The sequence below is a fragment of the Bacillus rossius genome, chromosome 1 (assembly GCF_032445375.1).
Source record: "Bacillus rossius redtenbacheri isolate Brsri chromosome 1, Brsri_v3, whole genome shotgun sequence".
Classification (NCBI taxonomy): Eukaryota; Metazoa; Arthropoda; class Insecta; order Phasmatodea; family Bacillidae; genus Bacillus; species Bacillus rossius.
In genome coordinates, this window is record NC_086330.1 from 149820192 (window position 1) to 149833661 (window position 13470).

General features: G+C 37.3%; 1 protein-coding gene across 3 annotated transcripts in view; it reads right to left on the bottom strand.

Moving 5' to 3' along the window:
- The window catches only part of LOC134546274 (probable nucleoporin Nup54), a 109411-nt gene that overhangs the window by 13450 nt on the left and 82491 nt on the right, over positions 1–13470 (bottom strand). For all 3 annotated transcript variants that reach the window (XM_063388982.1, XM_063388983.1, XM_063388984.1), the window contains exon 8: positions 7830–8086. In XM_063388982.1, coding sequence (XP_063245052.1) covers positions 7830–8086 — 257 coding nt within the window. The remainder of the gene's footprint in view (positions 1–7829; positions 8087–13470) is intronic.

Here is a 13470-nt window from a genome sequence, read left to right on the forward strand (position 1 = left end):
GCTTTTGCACATACAGTTACCAGCAGATGAATGTGTTTGTGCATACAAGTTCCGTGCCACTGGCTAGACTGAAGTTCATCACGGCCCGGTCTGTGGCTAGACTATAACGATACGGCACGGCAGCATACGCGCGGACGTAAAAACACCTGGTAATTTACACTCAATAGCCGCAAATGAACTTTCCATAGCTGATGTTTGTACAACAGCCAATAGCGTAGTCACAAGTGCACGCACATCTCTTCTCCCCTCGTATAGCTAACTGTATGCCATGGCACATCTGTTGTTTACCGAGTTGAAGCAGACTTTGTGGCATTATGCTTTTGCCTGTGGCGATTTTGTGCCAACTAAAATTTACAGACGTGCTATTCAAGCCTAGGGCAGTAAAATTAACATCGTGCTAAATGAATTCACACAATTTGAAGACATGCTAAATGAGGGATTGGTGTATTTCTCTGCATTGCGATACTTAAAACAGTTTCCCAGTGGTTACCTTGTATTAACAAGTGGTTAGGTTAAGTACAATAAAAATACTTTGAAACAGTGTGAACTATTGGTTAAGTTAGGTTACTTACATTAAAAATACTATTAAAATAGTAATGATGGTTGTTAGGTCAAGTTAGCTACATTTAAAATCTGTAATTCGTAACCATTATTTAAACGATTTTACAGTATTTTAAATGTAGCTAATCCAACGTACCCAATTGTCCACACTATTTTAAAGTATTTTTAATGTAGCTAACCTAAAATATCTTTTAAACTTCATTAGGTTCTAAGAAGGGGATTTAAATTAATTTTAATAAATTACGACTTGTTTTATATTTTTATAGTGCGAGAATTTTGTAAATACAAGAAGTTTTAGTTTGATTTTGAATATTAAATTGATGCATGATAATTGCAAAAACAATTTGCATGCTAGAAATATTAAGATTACTAGAATTTGAAATTTTTGCCTTAAGTACCTGTTTATATACAAGAACAAAACTACGGTAATAATGTTAATTTTTTTTTTCGTTTTTTAACTTCTTAGAGAATTTTCCAAATTAAATTATTCATTCTTTTGTTAAGAAAAATTCATCAAGTTAAATTCGTAGTGTGTGATCCAATTTCCAATTGTATTTCAGGGAAATTATTGTATGCTAGAAATTATAATAAAACCTGTTACATACATGGATTACAAGATCTGCACATTTAAATTGTGTGTGCTTGGTGGACTACTTGCATCAAAATTTACTTAAAATGATATATTTATTTGTGAGATAACATCATCTAGAAGTATAATCATGAAAATTTAGCTCAAAAGGAACAAATAATTTAGTTAATACTAAACACATACCACAACTAAATCAACTGCAAGACACCGATTGGCTGAAAACAACCGAAGTCTAAATTTATTTGACTAATTTTTGTTAGTCACATATAACGATAATTTTGAACTATCGATTTAGTCCATAGTTTTTATTTGATGGTGCCCATTACTATATGTATTTAAGCTGACATTGATTTGAGAATTTGTTAGCAGTTGTGTTAAGTTAACCTTTTGGTTTGGCCTCAGGAGGTGGTAGTAGAGTTCAATGACTCTCCTCAAACCCTGTTGTCCTCAAGTATACTTGCTACCGAGATAGATCTACAAGCCTGCATTCAGAAATTAAGATGCGATCAACTTCATTTTATTGCTCAGTTCCTGAACCAAGCAGATGTCCAAGGTAAAGCAGAACCAGAATTCAGGTAATCAAGAGAGCAGAAGATAGTTAGATATAAATTTGTACAATAATTTTCCAGAAATGAGTTTCATAGACCTTAAGTAAGCAAACATACAACAGTCACTGACAATGACGTGAATGATTTTAATTAGGGATGGGCCGGTCTAATCCTCGAATCCTCAAATCCCACCGAATCTCTAGTATTCAAAAGATTTGAAATTCGAGGGAAAAAATTCGGGATTTGAGGAAAAATATTGATGTAAATGTAGTACTTTAAAAACTTAAATGCTTACAATTTACTTGGCCTGATTACGTTTTCCTTGGAACACATCCTATTGAGGTACAGCAGAACCTCGTTTATACGTGATGGTCGGGACAAAGATAATCACGGATTACATAATTTCACGGACTAGCGATTAAAAGCCCGGAAGGTCTTGTCAAGCTTCTCAGACACCGGCGTGCAGCTGGGTTAAGGCCGTTCACGGTAAGGGCCGGCCATCTTCGAATTAGTGTCTCGGCTTAAAAAAATACAGCACTGCCTAGCCATTAGTTCACGGTCATTTACAACAGCCGAAGAGAGAAAGATAAGATCGTGCTGACCTTGCACACCCCCCCCCCCCCCCCTCGTACAGCCGAATGCCAGCCAGACACGTCACTCGCCAGGCGCCTGCCGTGTGTTGGCGGGTGGAAACAAACAAAGGGAGACAGGAAGCAGAAGTCAGGACATCCCCCTCAAGTTTAAAGAGTGACAAATGTGACAGCTGAAAGGGGGGCGACACAAAGGGTCGGTACAAACAGCGTTGCAGAGTTTGGCGGCACGTGATGGCTTGTAGTGTTTGCCGGGCAGGCCCGCGGGACGTTTATTTTAAGTGCTGACAATTTTTACTTCTCTTTTTTTTTTCTCTTTTAAATCGTCCCGGATTATCCAATTCCCGAATTAGCGCATCACGGATTAACAAGGTTCTACTGTATTGTACTTTTAATTCGTTATTATATAAAAAAAATTATGAAGCATGTACTGATTTGGGAAACTTACTTTATATTCATGAACATGGATGCATTGTCGCTACATTGGCATTAAATAAGGCATAAATCACATGTGTATTCTCAGAATATGCTAAAAAATAAAATAAAGCACATTTAGGATCTAGACTAAATATGAATCTTGTTTTGTTTTTTTTTAAATAACTTTACCGAGAAATCTGTTACTTAGTAATACAACAATAATGCCGACTTTCATCACAAGTTACGGTCGCACATGTAGTAATAACAATGAAATTATGAATGACAAAAATTAATACATTATACAATTATTATTTTAATCGCAATTCAATTTTAAATATTCTGATACACATTCTATTTATGAATTTTTTTAGGACCAAGTTTGGTTTGTGTAGACTACCAACGTTAAAATATGTATTATCAGAGAATTACATGATGGCCAACCAATGAATTTGTTAACCAATCATATTGAGCAACATAAAAAATAACTAATATTAATATAAAAAATTTTAATGGGTAAACTAGAGAAAACACCCCATCACTTTTAACTTCGGGCATATTAATCACTATGCTTTTAAAAGATGCACAATAATATTTCTTATGGCCTAAAACCATTGACGCCAAGATGGCGCCTTTCAGTTTCCATTCAATATTTCAGGAAAGCGTTTACCTTCATTTGGGACTTTAAACAAATGTCAAGTTGGTAACTACAAAATACTGTTCCGTCGGATGTTGAATTTTGTTTTCCGATTTCCGTGGATACACGAATCACTGTACTCACAGATAATGCCTGAATGCCTTAAATCCACCAAGTCGGATTCTACAGCAATTGATGAAGTGACTAGATTCTTACGTGATCCTACAGATAACCCAGAAATAAACATTCTCGAATACTGGAAAACTCAGTATGCGTGTTCACCCAGGCTACATAAACTGACCAAAAAATATTTGTGTTCACCACCTGCGACAGTGTTCTCTGAACGTTTGTTCAGCACTGCAGGAAGCATATGTGACCAAAAACGGAATCGTCTTGATCCAGACCGTGTCAAAATCCTTTTTTTTTTAAATAAAAATTTAAAGGGTTAAATAATTCTGCATAATGTTTAAATTTTTCTCTTAACTTATAAATTATTTTATAATTAACCCTTGAGAACTGGATTCGGATTCGAGGGGTGGATTCGAGGTACTGTTTGGGATTCGGATTCGAGATTCGTATTCGAGAAAAATGGGATTCGAACCATCACTAATTTTAATGAATTGAAATAAAAGTAAGTCCAGAAATAGACCACTTATTTTATAAGTTACACTAGAGCTTGATTTTGTTTGTAGGATAACAAGTGTTGGACACAAAGTTTTGTGTTGCAAAGCCAAGACAAGCATGTACTATTTCCAGTTAAAAGTTCATTACATCAGAAGTACCGTATTTACTCGTGTATAGCGCGCCCTCGTGTATAGCGCGCACCACGATTTTTGCAACAAATTCCAAAGAAAAAAATCTTTTTTCCCGTAAATAAATTTTACTAACATTTTGTGGTACCTGTTAAGTAATTACGTATGAAACAAATTATAATTTAAATTGATGTGTGGTGATCCGTCAGGAAAATACTTAAACTCTGCTGTGTAGACGGAAGATAATGAAGCGCTGTATCGTCACAACTGGTACGTGGGCGGGAGGGAAGGAGACAGGCAGGAACGGGACGCAGAGGACTAGATGACTCACCGGTAGCAGCTGCGACAAGGAAGCGAAGGAAGTGGGAGGGGGAATGGCGACAACATTCTCTCTCTCTCTCTCTCTTTTATTTTAGTAGCTGCGCTGGCTTTCTGTAGAGGGGGAGGTCTAAAAATAAACAAGAGATGTGCGAGCTTGCGCGCGCACGTGTGTTTGTGTGTGTGTGTGCTGTGAGCGTGTGTGTGCGAGAGACCAGGTTGTGTGCGTGTGTGTGTGTGTGTGTGTGAAAGAGAGGCCTTGTTGCTTCTGCGTATGTGTGGGGGCTGGCCAGAAACATCACCCGTCACCCGGCAGTTAACGACTTCCACTCCTCCTCCCAGCCTCACCCCATCACTTTTTTTTTCCCGTGTATAGCACGCATCCTTATTTTTTTCCTTTACTTGAGGGGAAAAAAGGGCGCGCTATACACGAGTATATACGGTACTTGAAGAAAAGCATGAGTGTACAGATTGTACAGAATGTTGCATCTAAATTTCCTTAAATTATAAATGTTTAACTACAGATGTATAAAAAAAGAGCCTTTATATTTTAAGCTTGTACTTCCTAGGCCAGTGCACTAATGGGCAGACAGAATGAGTGAAAAATTGCATTTTTGGTATTGCATAAACCATCTCTTCCGACTGAATTTACTCAGTCCCCAATACATTGAGTAGCAGACAGAAATCACCACGAGGTACAGTATGTCGTGTTATTTTCTTAACAGATGTTGGTGTGAAGAAAGAATTGGATCTGTCAGACAAAAGACACGTTCTTTTAATATTATGTTATGTGTATGAATATGTTGCCACAGAAGCTCTGAATTTTTTAATCTCTGAGTTATTCATGATTAACAGTGTGGTCTAGTAAAAAATAAATAAAACAAAGATTGATTTCTCAAGTAAGATCAGTACTTTGTCAGTACAACATGAAAATCAGAAGCTAAAATCAGTCAAAGAGAAAAGATAAAAATGTAATGGAGTTAGTATGAATAAAACCTTGAAGCTAGAGAAGAAGATGATCTGCAAACCAAGTAAGTACGTCGCTGATCAAGAAGAATCCAGAACCCTCCAGACCAGACTTCAGATCCCATTCCAGTTTGAGGCCCAGATCGTTCAACTAGGAAGAGTAATAACCCTCCCAATTCCCCATCGACAAACGTGCAACCTCCTGTTCCCTATAACCTGCATCAACGACCCTGAAGATGCACTGTGTGTGTTGTATAGTTTTTTGTTTAATTTTCAGTTCTGGAATCTGTATAAGTCAGTTAAATGCAGGTATTGTGTTTGAATATCAAGATGATGTGACCATCTCAGACAGTGTGTATGTAGCTGTAATTATTTTTAATATGTCAGCTTTGTCAGAAGAAAGTTATAGGTTAGGAATATTGTTAATGATTACTTAACTCACGTTGACACTTGGTACAAAAATGTTAGTAAAATTGTTGAAACCCTGTTTACTGTATATTTTAGAGTAGACTTTTAAGGAATGACATTGTGAGCTAGTGAAGTTCTTATGAATGCACTACATATTTGAATGAAGTAATTTACATCAAGCCATGAAAACCAGTGCATATCGCAAATTAAGTATAGTGTGCTCATAAAAACCAGTATTTTTTGGATATTCTGAAAAGTCAATGACAGAATTAATTTTAATGCCTACTCAAAAGTTCCTTCTAGTAGAAACTGAAAAATGATAAATTGTTAAGGCTAATAATTGAAATCTATCTTGGAAATGAAATTAACTATTTTTAAATGTATAAATTGCATAAGTATCCCAATTTTGTTTCTAGTTAGTTACAACAGTAAAATCAAAACATATGATTATTTTTATGGAACTCTGACTGGAGTTAATACAGTTTACTGCAATAAATAAATTTATGTCCCTGTAGAACACACAGTGTGACCGTTTGTAAAACCAAATTTGCATTGTATAACCGAACCGAACCGAACCGAACCGAACCTCATTGTGAAACTTAATTGTTTTTTTGCTAAAAAATGTAAGTAACTTGTGTTTCTCAAATATTATAAAGCTATTAAAAAAATATATATATGGGCCAATCAAATCCTCAAATACCATCAAATTCTTAAAGTTCGAAGTATTCCATATTTGAGGAAAAATGTTCAAAGAAAAATATTAAAAATAAATAAAGTAAATTAAAAAATTCAACACTGATAACCTCAGAAGTTCACTGTCATTTTTTTTTCATACCTATCCTTTTATCATTCCCCAAGATATTGTATTTTTAATATTTTATATAAATAAAATTACAATATGTATTTGCCCAATAATCATGTTAAGAAATTTGTAGAAAAGTAAGAAACTCTTGTCATTCCTGTTTGCTATGTATAGTTTTCAGTTTTATAAGTGTTTTTACTGTCATATTCGGAACAAAGTTTTTCACTACAAAACAGCAAAAAAAACCATGGACAGAAAAGACATTTAAGTGATAGTTGTCTGGACGTGCAAAAGCGAGCCAGAAACAGAAGTACTGTAACTTGGGGATTCTATAGTATTGAATACTTTTCTTGTAAGGTTTTGAAACTATTTTTTTTAGTTTTCAAAGTTATTCGCTGTGTGGCTCCACTCTTTCAAAGAGAGGGGTTATATCTGAATATAATTATATAATTTTATTATAGAGGATTTGTTTAGTTTCAACTCTGTAGAGGAACAATATTGTACAGTTGTCGAGTCAGTAAATCTTTGTGCAGTGAATGTGCTGCAAGACTCGCCGTCTTAGCATTTACATTTGTAATGCATTAAGTTTGAGAACGCTGATATGTCGCTTGACGGCATGGTAGAGTTGGAGTTCAAGAGAGATTGTGTTATAGAGAGAGAGCCAAAATCAGACCAGTGCAATAGTATTGCAAGGTTACTCAGAGTACTAGAAATGCGTTAAGCAACTATGAAGTAAAGTAGAGTCTGTGAGATGCCACGAGCCTTACCGCAATACATAGTGCAGCGGGTGCTTGCGAGCAAGGTCTTATATTCGACCCTCGGACAAAGTAGAGCTTACAGCGACTTGACTCCATGTACAGGACTGAGCATGCAGGAAGGTCCTTGGAAATACCTGTTGGTGTTTTAATTGAAGGACACTATGACTAACTCTCGAGAAACCTTATAGGCAGGCTAAACGTGCAAAGATCATAAATCCAGGGCCCTCAGTTCACACATTCCCTCCCCAGCATCCCATTTCCTCATCCTTTTTTTGTCCAGTTAATAATGGTGGTATTAGAAATTTTGTTACATTACATAAAGGTAAGAACATTTAGGCCTATTACAAAAGGTATCTGAAGTTCAGACCATTACATCTATTTTGTCATGTGTAAATGAAAAATTACAACAAAAAATAAAACCCACTACTTGGATATTATTCAGTTTTTGAGGAGAAACCATATATTTTCCCACCCAGTGGAACACACCTGCAGAACCCGGTGTTCCAGCTCGACGAACTTGCGGCGGTTCTCTGCCAGCTTGACCACAGTGGCATTGTGGCACCTCTGGAGCGATGCTATCTCCTCAGCCACTTTGTCCAGGAATGCCCGGTGCCGCTTGGTCTCCTGCTCTTGGCTCTTCAGCCGCCAGCACACCTCTGCAAACCCCACCATTGGCACAGGGATGTACCTGGCAGGGTTGGGGTTGTTTAGCTGGGCTTGCTTCCACTGCCTCGCGTCGACACCTGCACATCCGTGGATATCGCTCGACAGAACTCCTTATGCTCTTGCCACATCTGAAAGTTGTGGACCACTAACTATCCTACGAGTGCCCAAAGTGTATTTTCTTGTGGGTGGATAGGTGGGTGGGTGGGTGTCTGAGTGAGTTAGTTGAGTGAGTGAATTGGTGAAGTGAGGTGAGTGAAACATGAATAAGTTGAGTGAGTTGAGTAGGTTAATTAAGTGATGTGAGGTGAGATAGGTAGAGGTGTAAAAGTAACGAAAAAATGTGTACCCGTATGTATTCGTTACTATAACAATCAGTACTCGTTACTTTCGTATCGTTACTCGTTACTTCTGATACCGCATAACATGGCACATGCTATGTTATGTAACAGCAACAAATCGAGTCGTATTTCGTACGCGTACAGTATGACGTCGCGTAAATAAAATAAATCGAATATAAACAATTAAAAATATTTGATAATTAACAGCTTTTGTTAACCAAGAAACAATTAAATCTCATTAGAGCGGCTTTATTATAATATATCTTTTAATATAAGAACATAAAACGTGAAAATACGCGATAATAAAAAACAAAAACATACATATTTATAATTAGTAAAAAATACTTTCTTACGTTGTTTCTGTTCGAATCTAAAACTTTGTCTACACACACAATACCTTTAATAAACAGTAAAAACCTTGGACGACGAATTTCCAAATTATACTTTTATTAATAAACAAACATCGTTCTTTGTAACGAATAAGCGCGCGCATGAGTAAAACATACGAAAGATGCGAGTAACAAAATGCATTCGTGTGTAACGTTTCGTTACTCGTTACTAGATGCCACACCCGTTACTCAGTAACGAATACATACGGTTTGCTACAGCTCTAGAGATAGGTGAGTGAGAGTGAGAATGAGAGAGTGAATCAGTCATGGCCAGTAGCAACATTCTGCTGTACGATCCACGATCCAATGTTCTTAATCCAAGAATGATTCAGGGATCATTTCTCTAGATGTTGCATCAACACATACTAGGGCTTGACAATCTTCGCTCATATAAACAAAGTTCATATCTTTTCAATCTGCGGAAAACCGGCGGCATCAGTGTGTAAGAAATCGCAACGATCTTTCGTTCGTTGCCGCCTAGTTCTTTGACTATCGTCGGACATCCTTGGCTAAGTGCACCATATTCTACCTTCCCCTCTTTTTCCTCTACCACCTCCACCCCCTATTTTTTATTCTAATACTCCTAATTTTTTACAGGTAACTATTTTATATTTGGTGAGGCTTAACTTTTCTTGGCTTTCTTAAGCTTCCGCATCACGCACCTCTGCCTTAATCTTCATTAATTCTTGGCTGAGTACGACTACTGAAGGACAGTGCTGTGGGTCCGATCATGGATGTGAGTACATTATTTCAACATTGATGTAGCATTTGAATATAATTGGCAATGTAGAGTCAGATAAAGCTTTTCATTTCTCTTTGGTTAAATTCCCTTTTGGTAGCCATGATCAAAATTAAGTTTCCTTTAAATGTGGTTAACCTTGTCTCGTTTAATGGCTAGTTTTCCAAGCTGCACTTTCCACACCCATTATCGGAGACTTGTTTAACACATGTCGATTATATTGTCTTGCCTTTAAAGGCTGTACTTATGTATCAATATATTTAACTTGCATAGACTTTGCTTTCTATCTGATATTTGATCATTATTATCGACTTTGTTTCATTAATTTGATTGCCCACTGGAGATAACTTCCTTGGATCGTTTAGCTCGTATTTTCTTTTTATACTCATATTTGTTCACATTATTACAGTCAAACTTCTCTGAAACGACCCCTCACGGTTCCCAGGAATAGGGTCGTAATAGAGGGGGGGTGGTAATAGATGTTTTCCGAAATTTTCAGTTGATCCCCCCCCCCCCCCCGGGTCGTACAATGGCAGGATGCTGTCACTCACAATGCTAGAGACGGCTTTACTTTAAACCCACTTCAACCTTCATGACAAGTCCGTCGCCCTACCGGCCACCTCTAAAGAAAATATGTCAAAAGACAGTTTATTTTTACTTGTTAGATTACATTTTACGCTTTACGTTTTCTGCTTGCCGTAGTTAAATACACTAGAACCCCGATGTCACGGACCCCGGATTTAACGAAGCAGTGATTTTACGAATACATTCTCGGGAACAATCAAAAAATTGGACATTTTGACCAAAATGTGAAAATCAGAAGAAAAAAAAATAAAAAAAAAACGATATGAAATAAAAGATTATTAAAATCTGTTAATTTTAACACACAGTGTATTATTGTGTCGGTTTTAATACTTCCAATAGGTAATGTTCATGTAAGAATAACAAAAAAATAATGGGACATTTCCTTTAAAAATATGGCAGCAGTAGGTTCTGCAGCGCGAGTGGGCGCACACGAAGCTCGCCCGGCTGGCTAGTGGCAGAGGCTTAAAGACGCATAAGCTCACCCCTCCCTCCCCTCGGTAACATTCTTCAAGGCTAGCTCATCCCTCCCAGACACACAAACCATCTAGTGTCCTCCCTTATAACACCCCAACTTCGCTCTCCTTTGAAAAACCTTTAGTGAGAAAATGCTCATTTCACCCTCACTTCTCCCATAAAATTGGGCTATTACAAGGGAGGGGTAAGACCGTTGTAAATATTTTCGGACCCCTCCCTGCCCACTAAAACACGCCCAAAAAAAAGTATGTCAAATTATTTCACTTTTCTCACCAAGTTCGAGTTTAGTCATCCCTGGCAAGGAATTTACAAGCTTTCAAACTTAAATATAAATGTATTTTAATAGCAAGGGTCCTATGAAAAGGAATATACAGTAGAATCCCGCTGATGCGACCTGATCCTCACGGTTTCCGGAAAAACGGAACTATAAACGGAATGGTCGCAATAGAGAATTCTGGCCAATTTCCCCCCCCCCCCCCCCCCCCCCTCCCCACTAAATATACCCAAATACATAAAATACTCGCGCTAAATGAATTCGCGTCACACGCGTTCGGCTATGCTAGCCGGCTGGTGGTTATTTTCGTTCAAAACGTGGCGAAGGAACTTGTGTGGATCAGGTAGAAAACATTCGGCTATAAACGAAAGATATAAGAACAATGCTATCCTGAAATGCTGTGACATGTTTTTGGAGTAGATAATCACAGCGACAGACCGACAGGATGCGCTCCCGCCCTTTCCCTCAGCGATGTTTATTTTGACAGCTCAAGCAATTATCATTTCACGTCCCTTCGCAGCGTAAAAAAAATTTAAAAAAAAAAACACGTTGGAATGCAGATGGAAAAGTAACTATGCAGTAAAATAAATATATTTACGGCCCTGCTAATTTTTTCTATTCAATAAAATTCGAGGTATTAGTGATTTTTCAGCAGAAACTGCTGTGTGACTAATAAACAAATTGTATCATAATAACTTAAACTTATAAAGTATTTATTAACGGCGAAGGACAGTCGTATAAGCCCATAAAAATATTTATTTTACCGAGAATGGACTATACAACCTGGCTTTTGTCACACGCGGTGTGGGAGGGGAGGAGAATGCTGGCCAGACGAGTTTCTTACGCTCTCGCAGAAGCTACCACAGCGGCTTTTCGTGCGGGCGGGTAAGATAACATGACAGCTGAGACGGCTTTTCGTGCGATAGTGGACGCGCCGAGCTTGGCTAGACACTGCCACGTTGACAGTCCAGCTCTCGCCAAGATAAACGTGAACACACAGCGCCCAACAAAGTGTAACAGACTTGTTTTTCAGCCGATTTTACTCAAATTTTCGAATTTCTCTGCTCAAATTTTTCACTGTTTCTCAAAAAAACGGTCGTATAAACGGAATGGACGCATCAGAGGGGGGTCGCATCGGTGGGATTCTACTGTACCGAATAAAATCAAGCTGCTGTCACCAAACAAAGCATAAAACGGCCCAATGCGTGGTCGTTGCGTTATTGCTCGCGCGAGAGGCGAGACGTGGAATGTTAGAAGAAAGGCGGGGGAGACAGACAACAACCTGCGTGTTTAGCTGCTTTTTTTTTTTTTTTTTTTTTTTTTTGCTGGGAGAAGCGACCTTTTTCTATTAACCCACGGGAAAAGATAATTGCTTGAGCTGCCAAAATAAACATCGCTGCGGCAGTTAAAACAAGTCCGCACTCGGCAAGAGAAACGCAATAACACGCTACTCACCACAAAAAACTTATTTTCTGTCTGATTTTCTTCAGATTTTCGGCAATTTTTTCACGGTACCTCGAAATCGGGTTGTAATAGAGGTGGTCGCAATAAATGGGGTCGCAACAAAAAGGTTTTACTGTATATCAGTGTAATGTAATATATTTAGTGTGTTATGCACAAATTTTAAGCGTGAAAATTTGAATACACTTCATGTATTTATTTATACATCCATATTAATGAGCTTATATTCAGCTTTTGTTAAATTTTTCTCGTTCGACCTTCCATGTATCAGCTGTTCTACCTATTAGACCTTAGTCGCGCTAGATACGCATTTCCTGTACTTTTTATATTTATTGTCGACTCTAATCAGTGTCAATATGTTGAAACTTTGTTGAATTTTTGTGCGGTTAAGCTTCCATGTTATTCTGCATATGCCAACAAAATAATAAAATATCTTAACTTGATTTTGTTTATAATTTTGAAACGCACTACAACACTTACAAATTTCCATTATCAGAAGGGAATTAAAATAAATTTTTGTGTTTGCTCTAGTTTACCATATCTTCGTCACAGGCTGAAGCCTCCTCTGACAGGGATATCATCTCAGTATGCTTCAAAATGTTTGGTACCTTGCTAGTGGTGGACTGGAACCATATGAAATTGCTACAATTGATTGTGACACGGTGAGCACATGGTTGATGCGGTTGCCGCAAGATAGAACCTCATGTGGTCGCTGCCTCATCTCTGTTGATCTCTAACAATGACTGAAAACACATACTGGTATTTTAACGTTAATACAAAACAAAGCAGTCGGAAATATGAATACGTTTTAATTAAAAAAGCACCTCTATTTAATATGGAAAGATATTTGGATGAAATAAAATACATTTTTTAACAATCAAACTAAAATAACGAGCATTTAAAACACGAATTATGGGTAACACTGGAAAAGCAAAATTTTTCATGAATGTATTAGGCCAGGGCTGCCACCACTTTTAAAAAACAATATCCTTGAATGAAATGTGAAATATCCTGTAATACCCTTGTTTTGAATATAAAATATCCTGTAAAATCCTGTACATTAAAAAATAAAAAAAATATGCAATTTTTATGAAAATTACTTGATCATAATGTACGTAACTATGCTTCAATCAAAACAATTCAATTTTTAACACTTTATACAAGTATTTACACACACACACACACACACACATAGCCTACA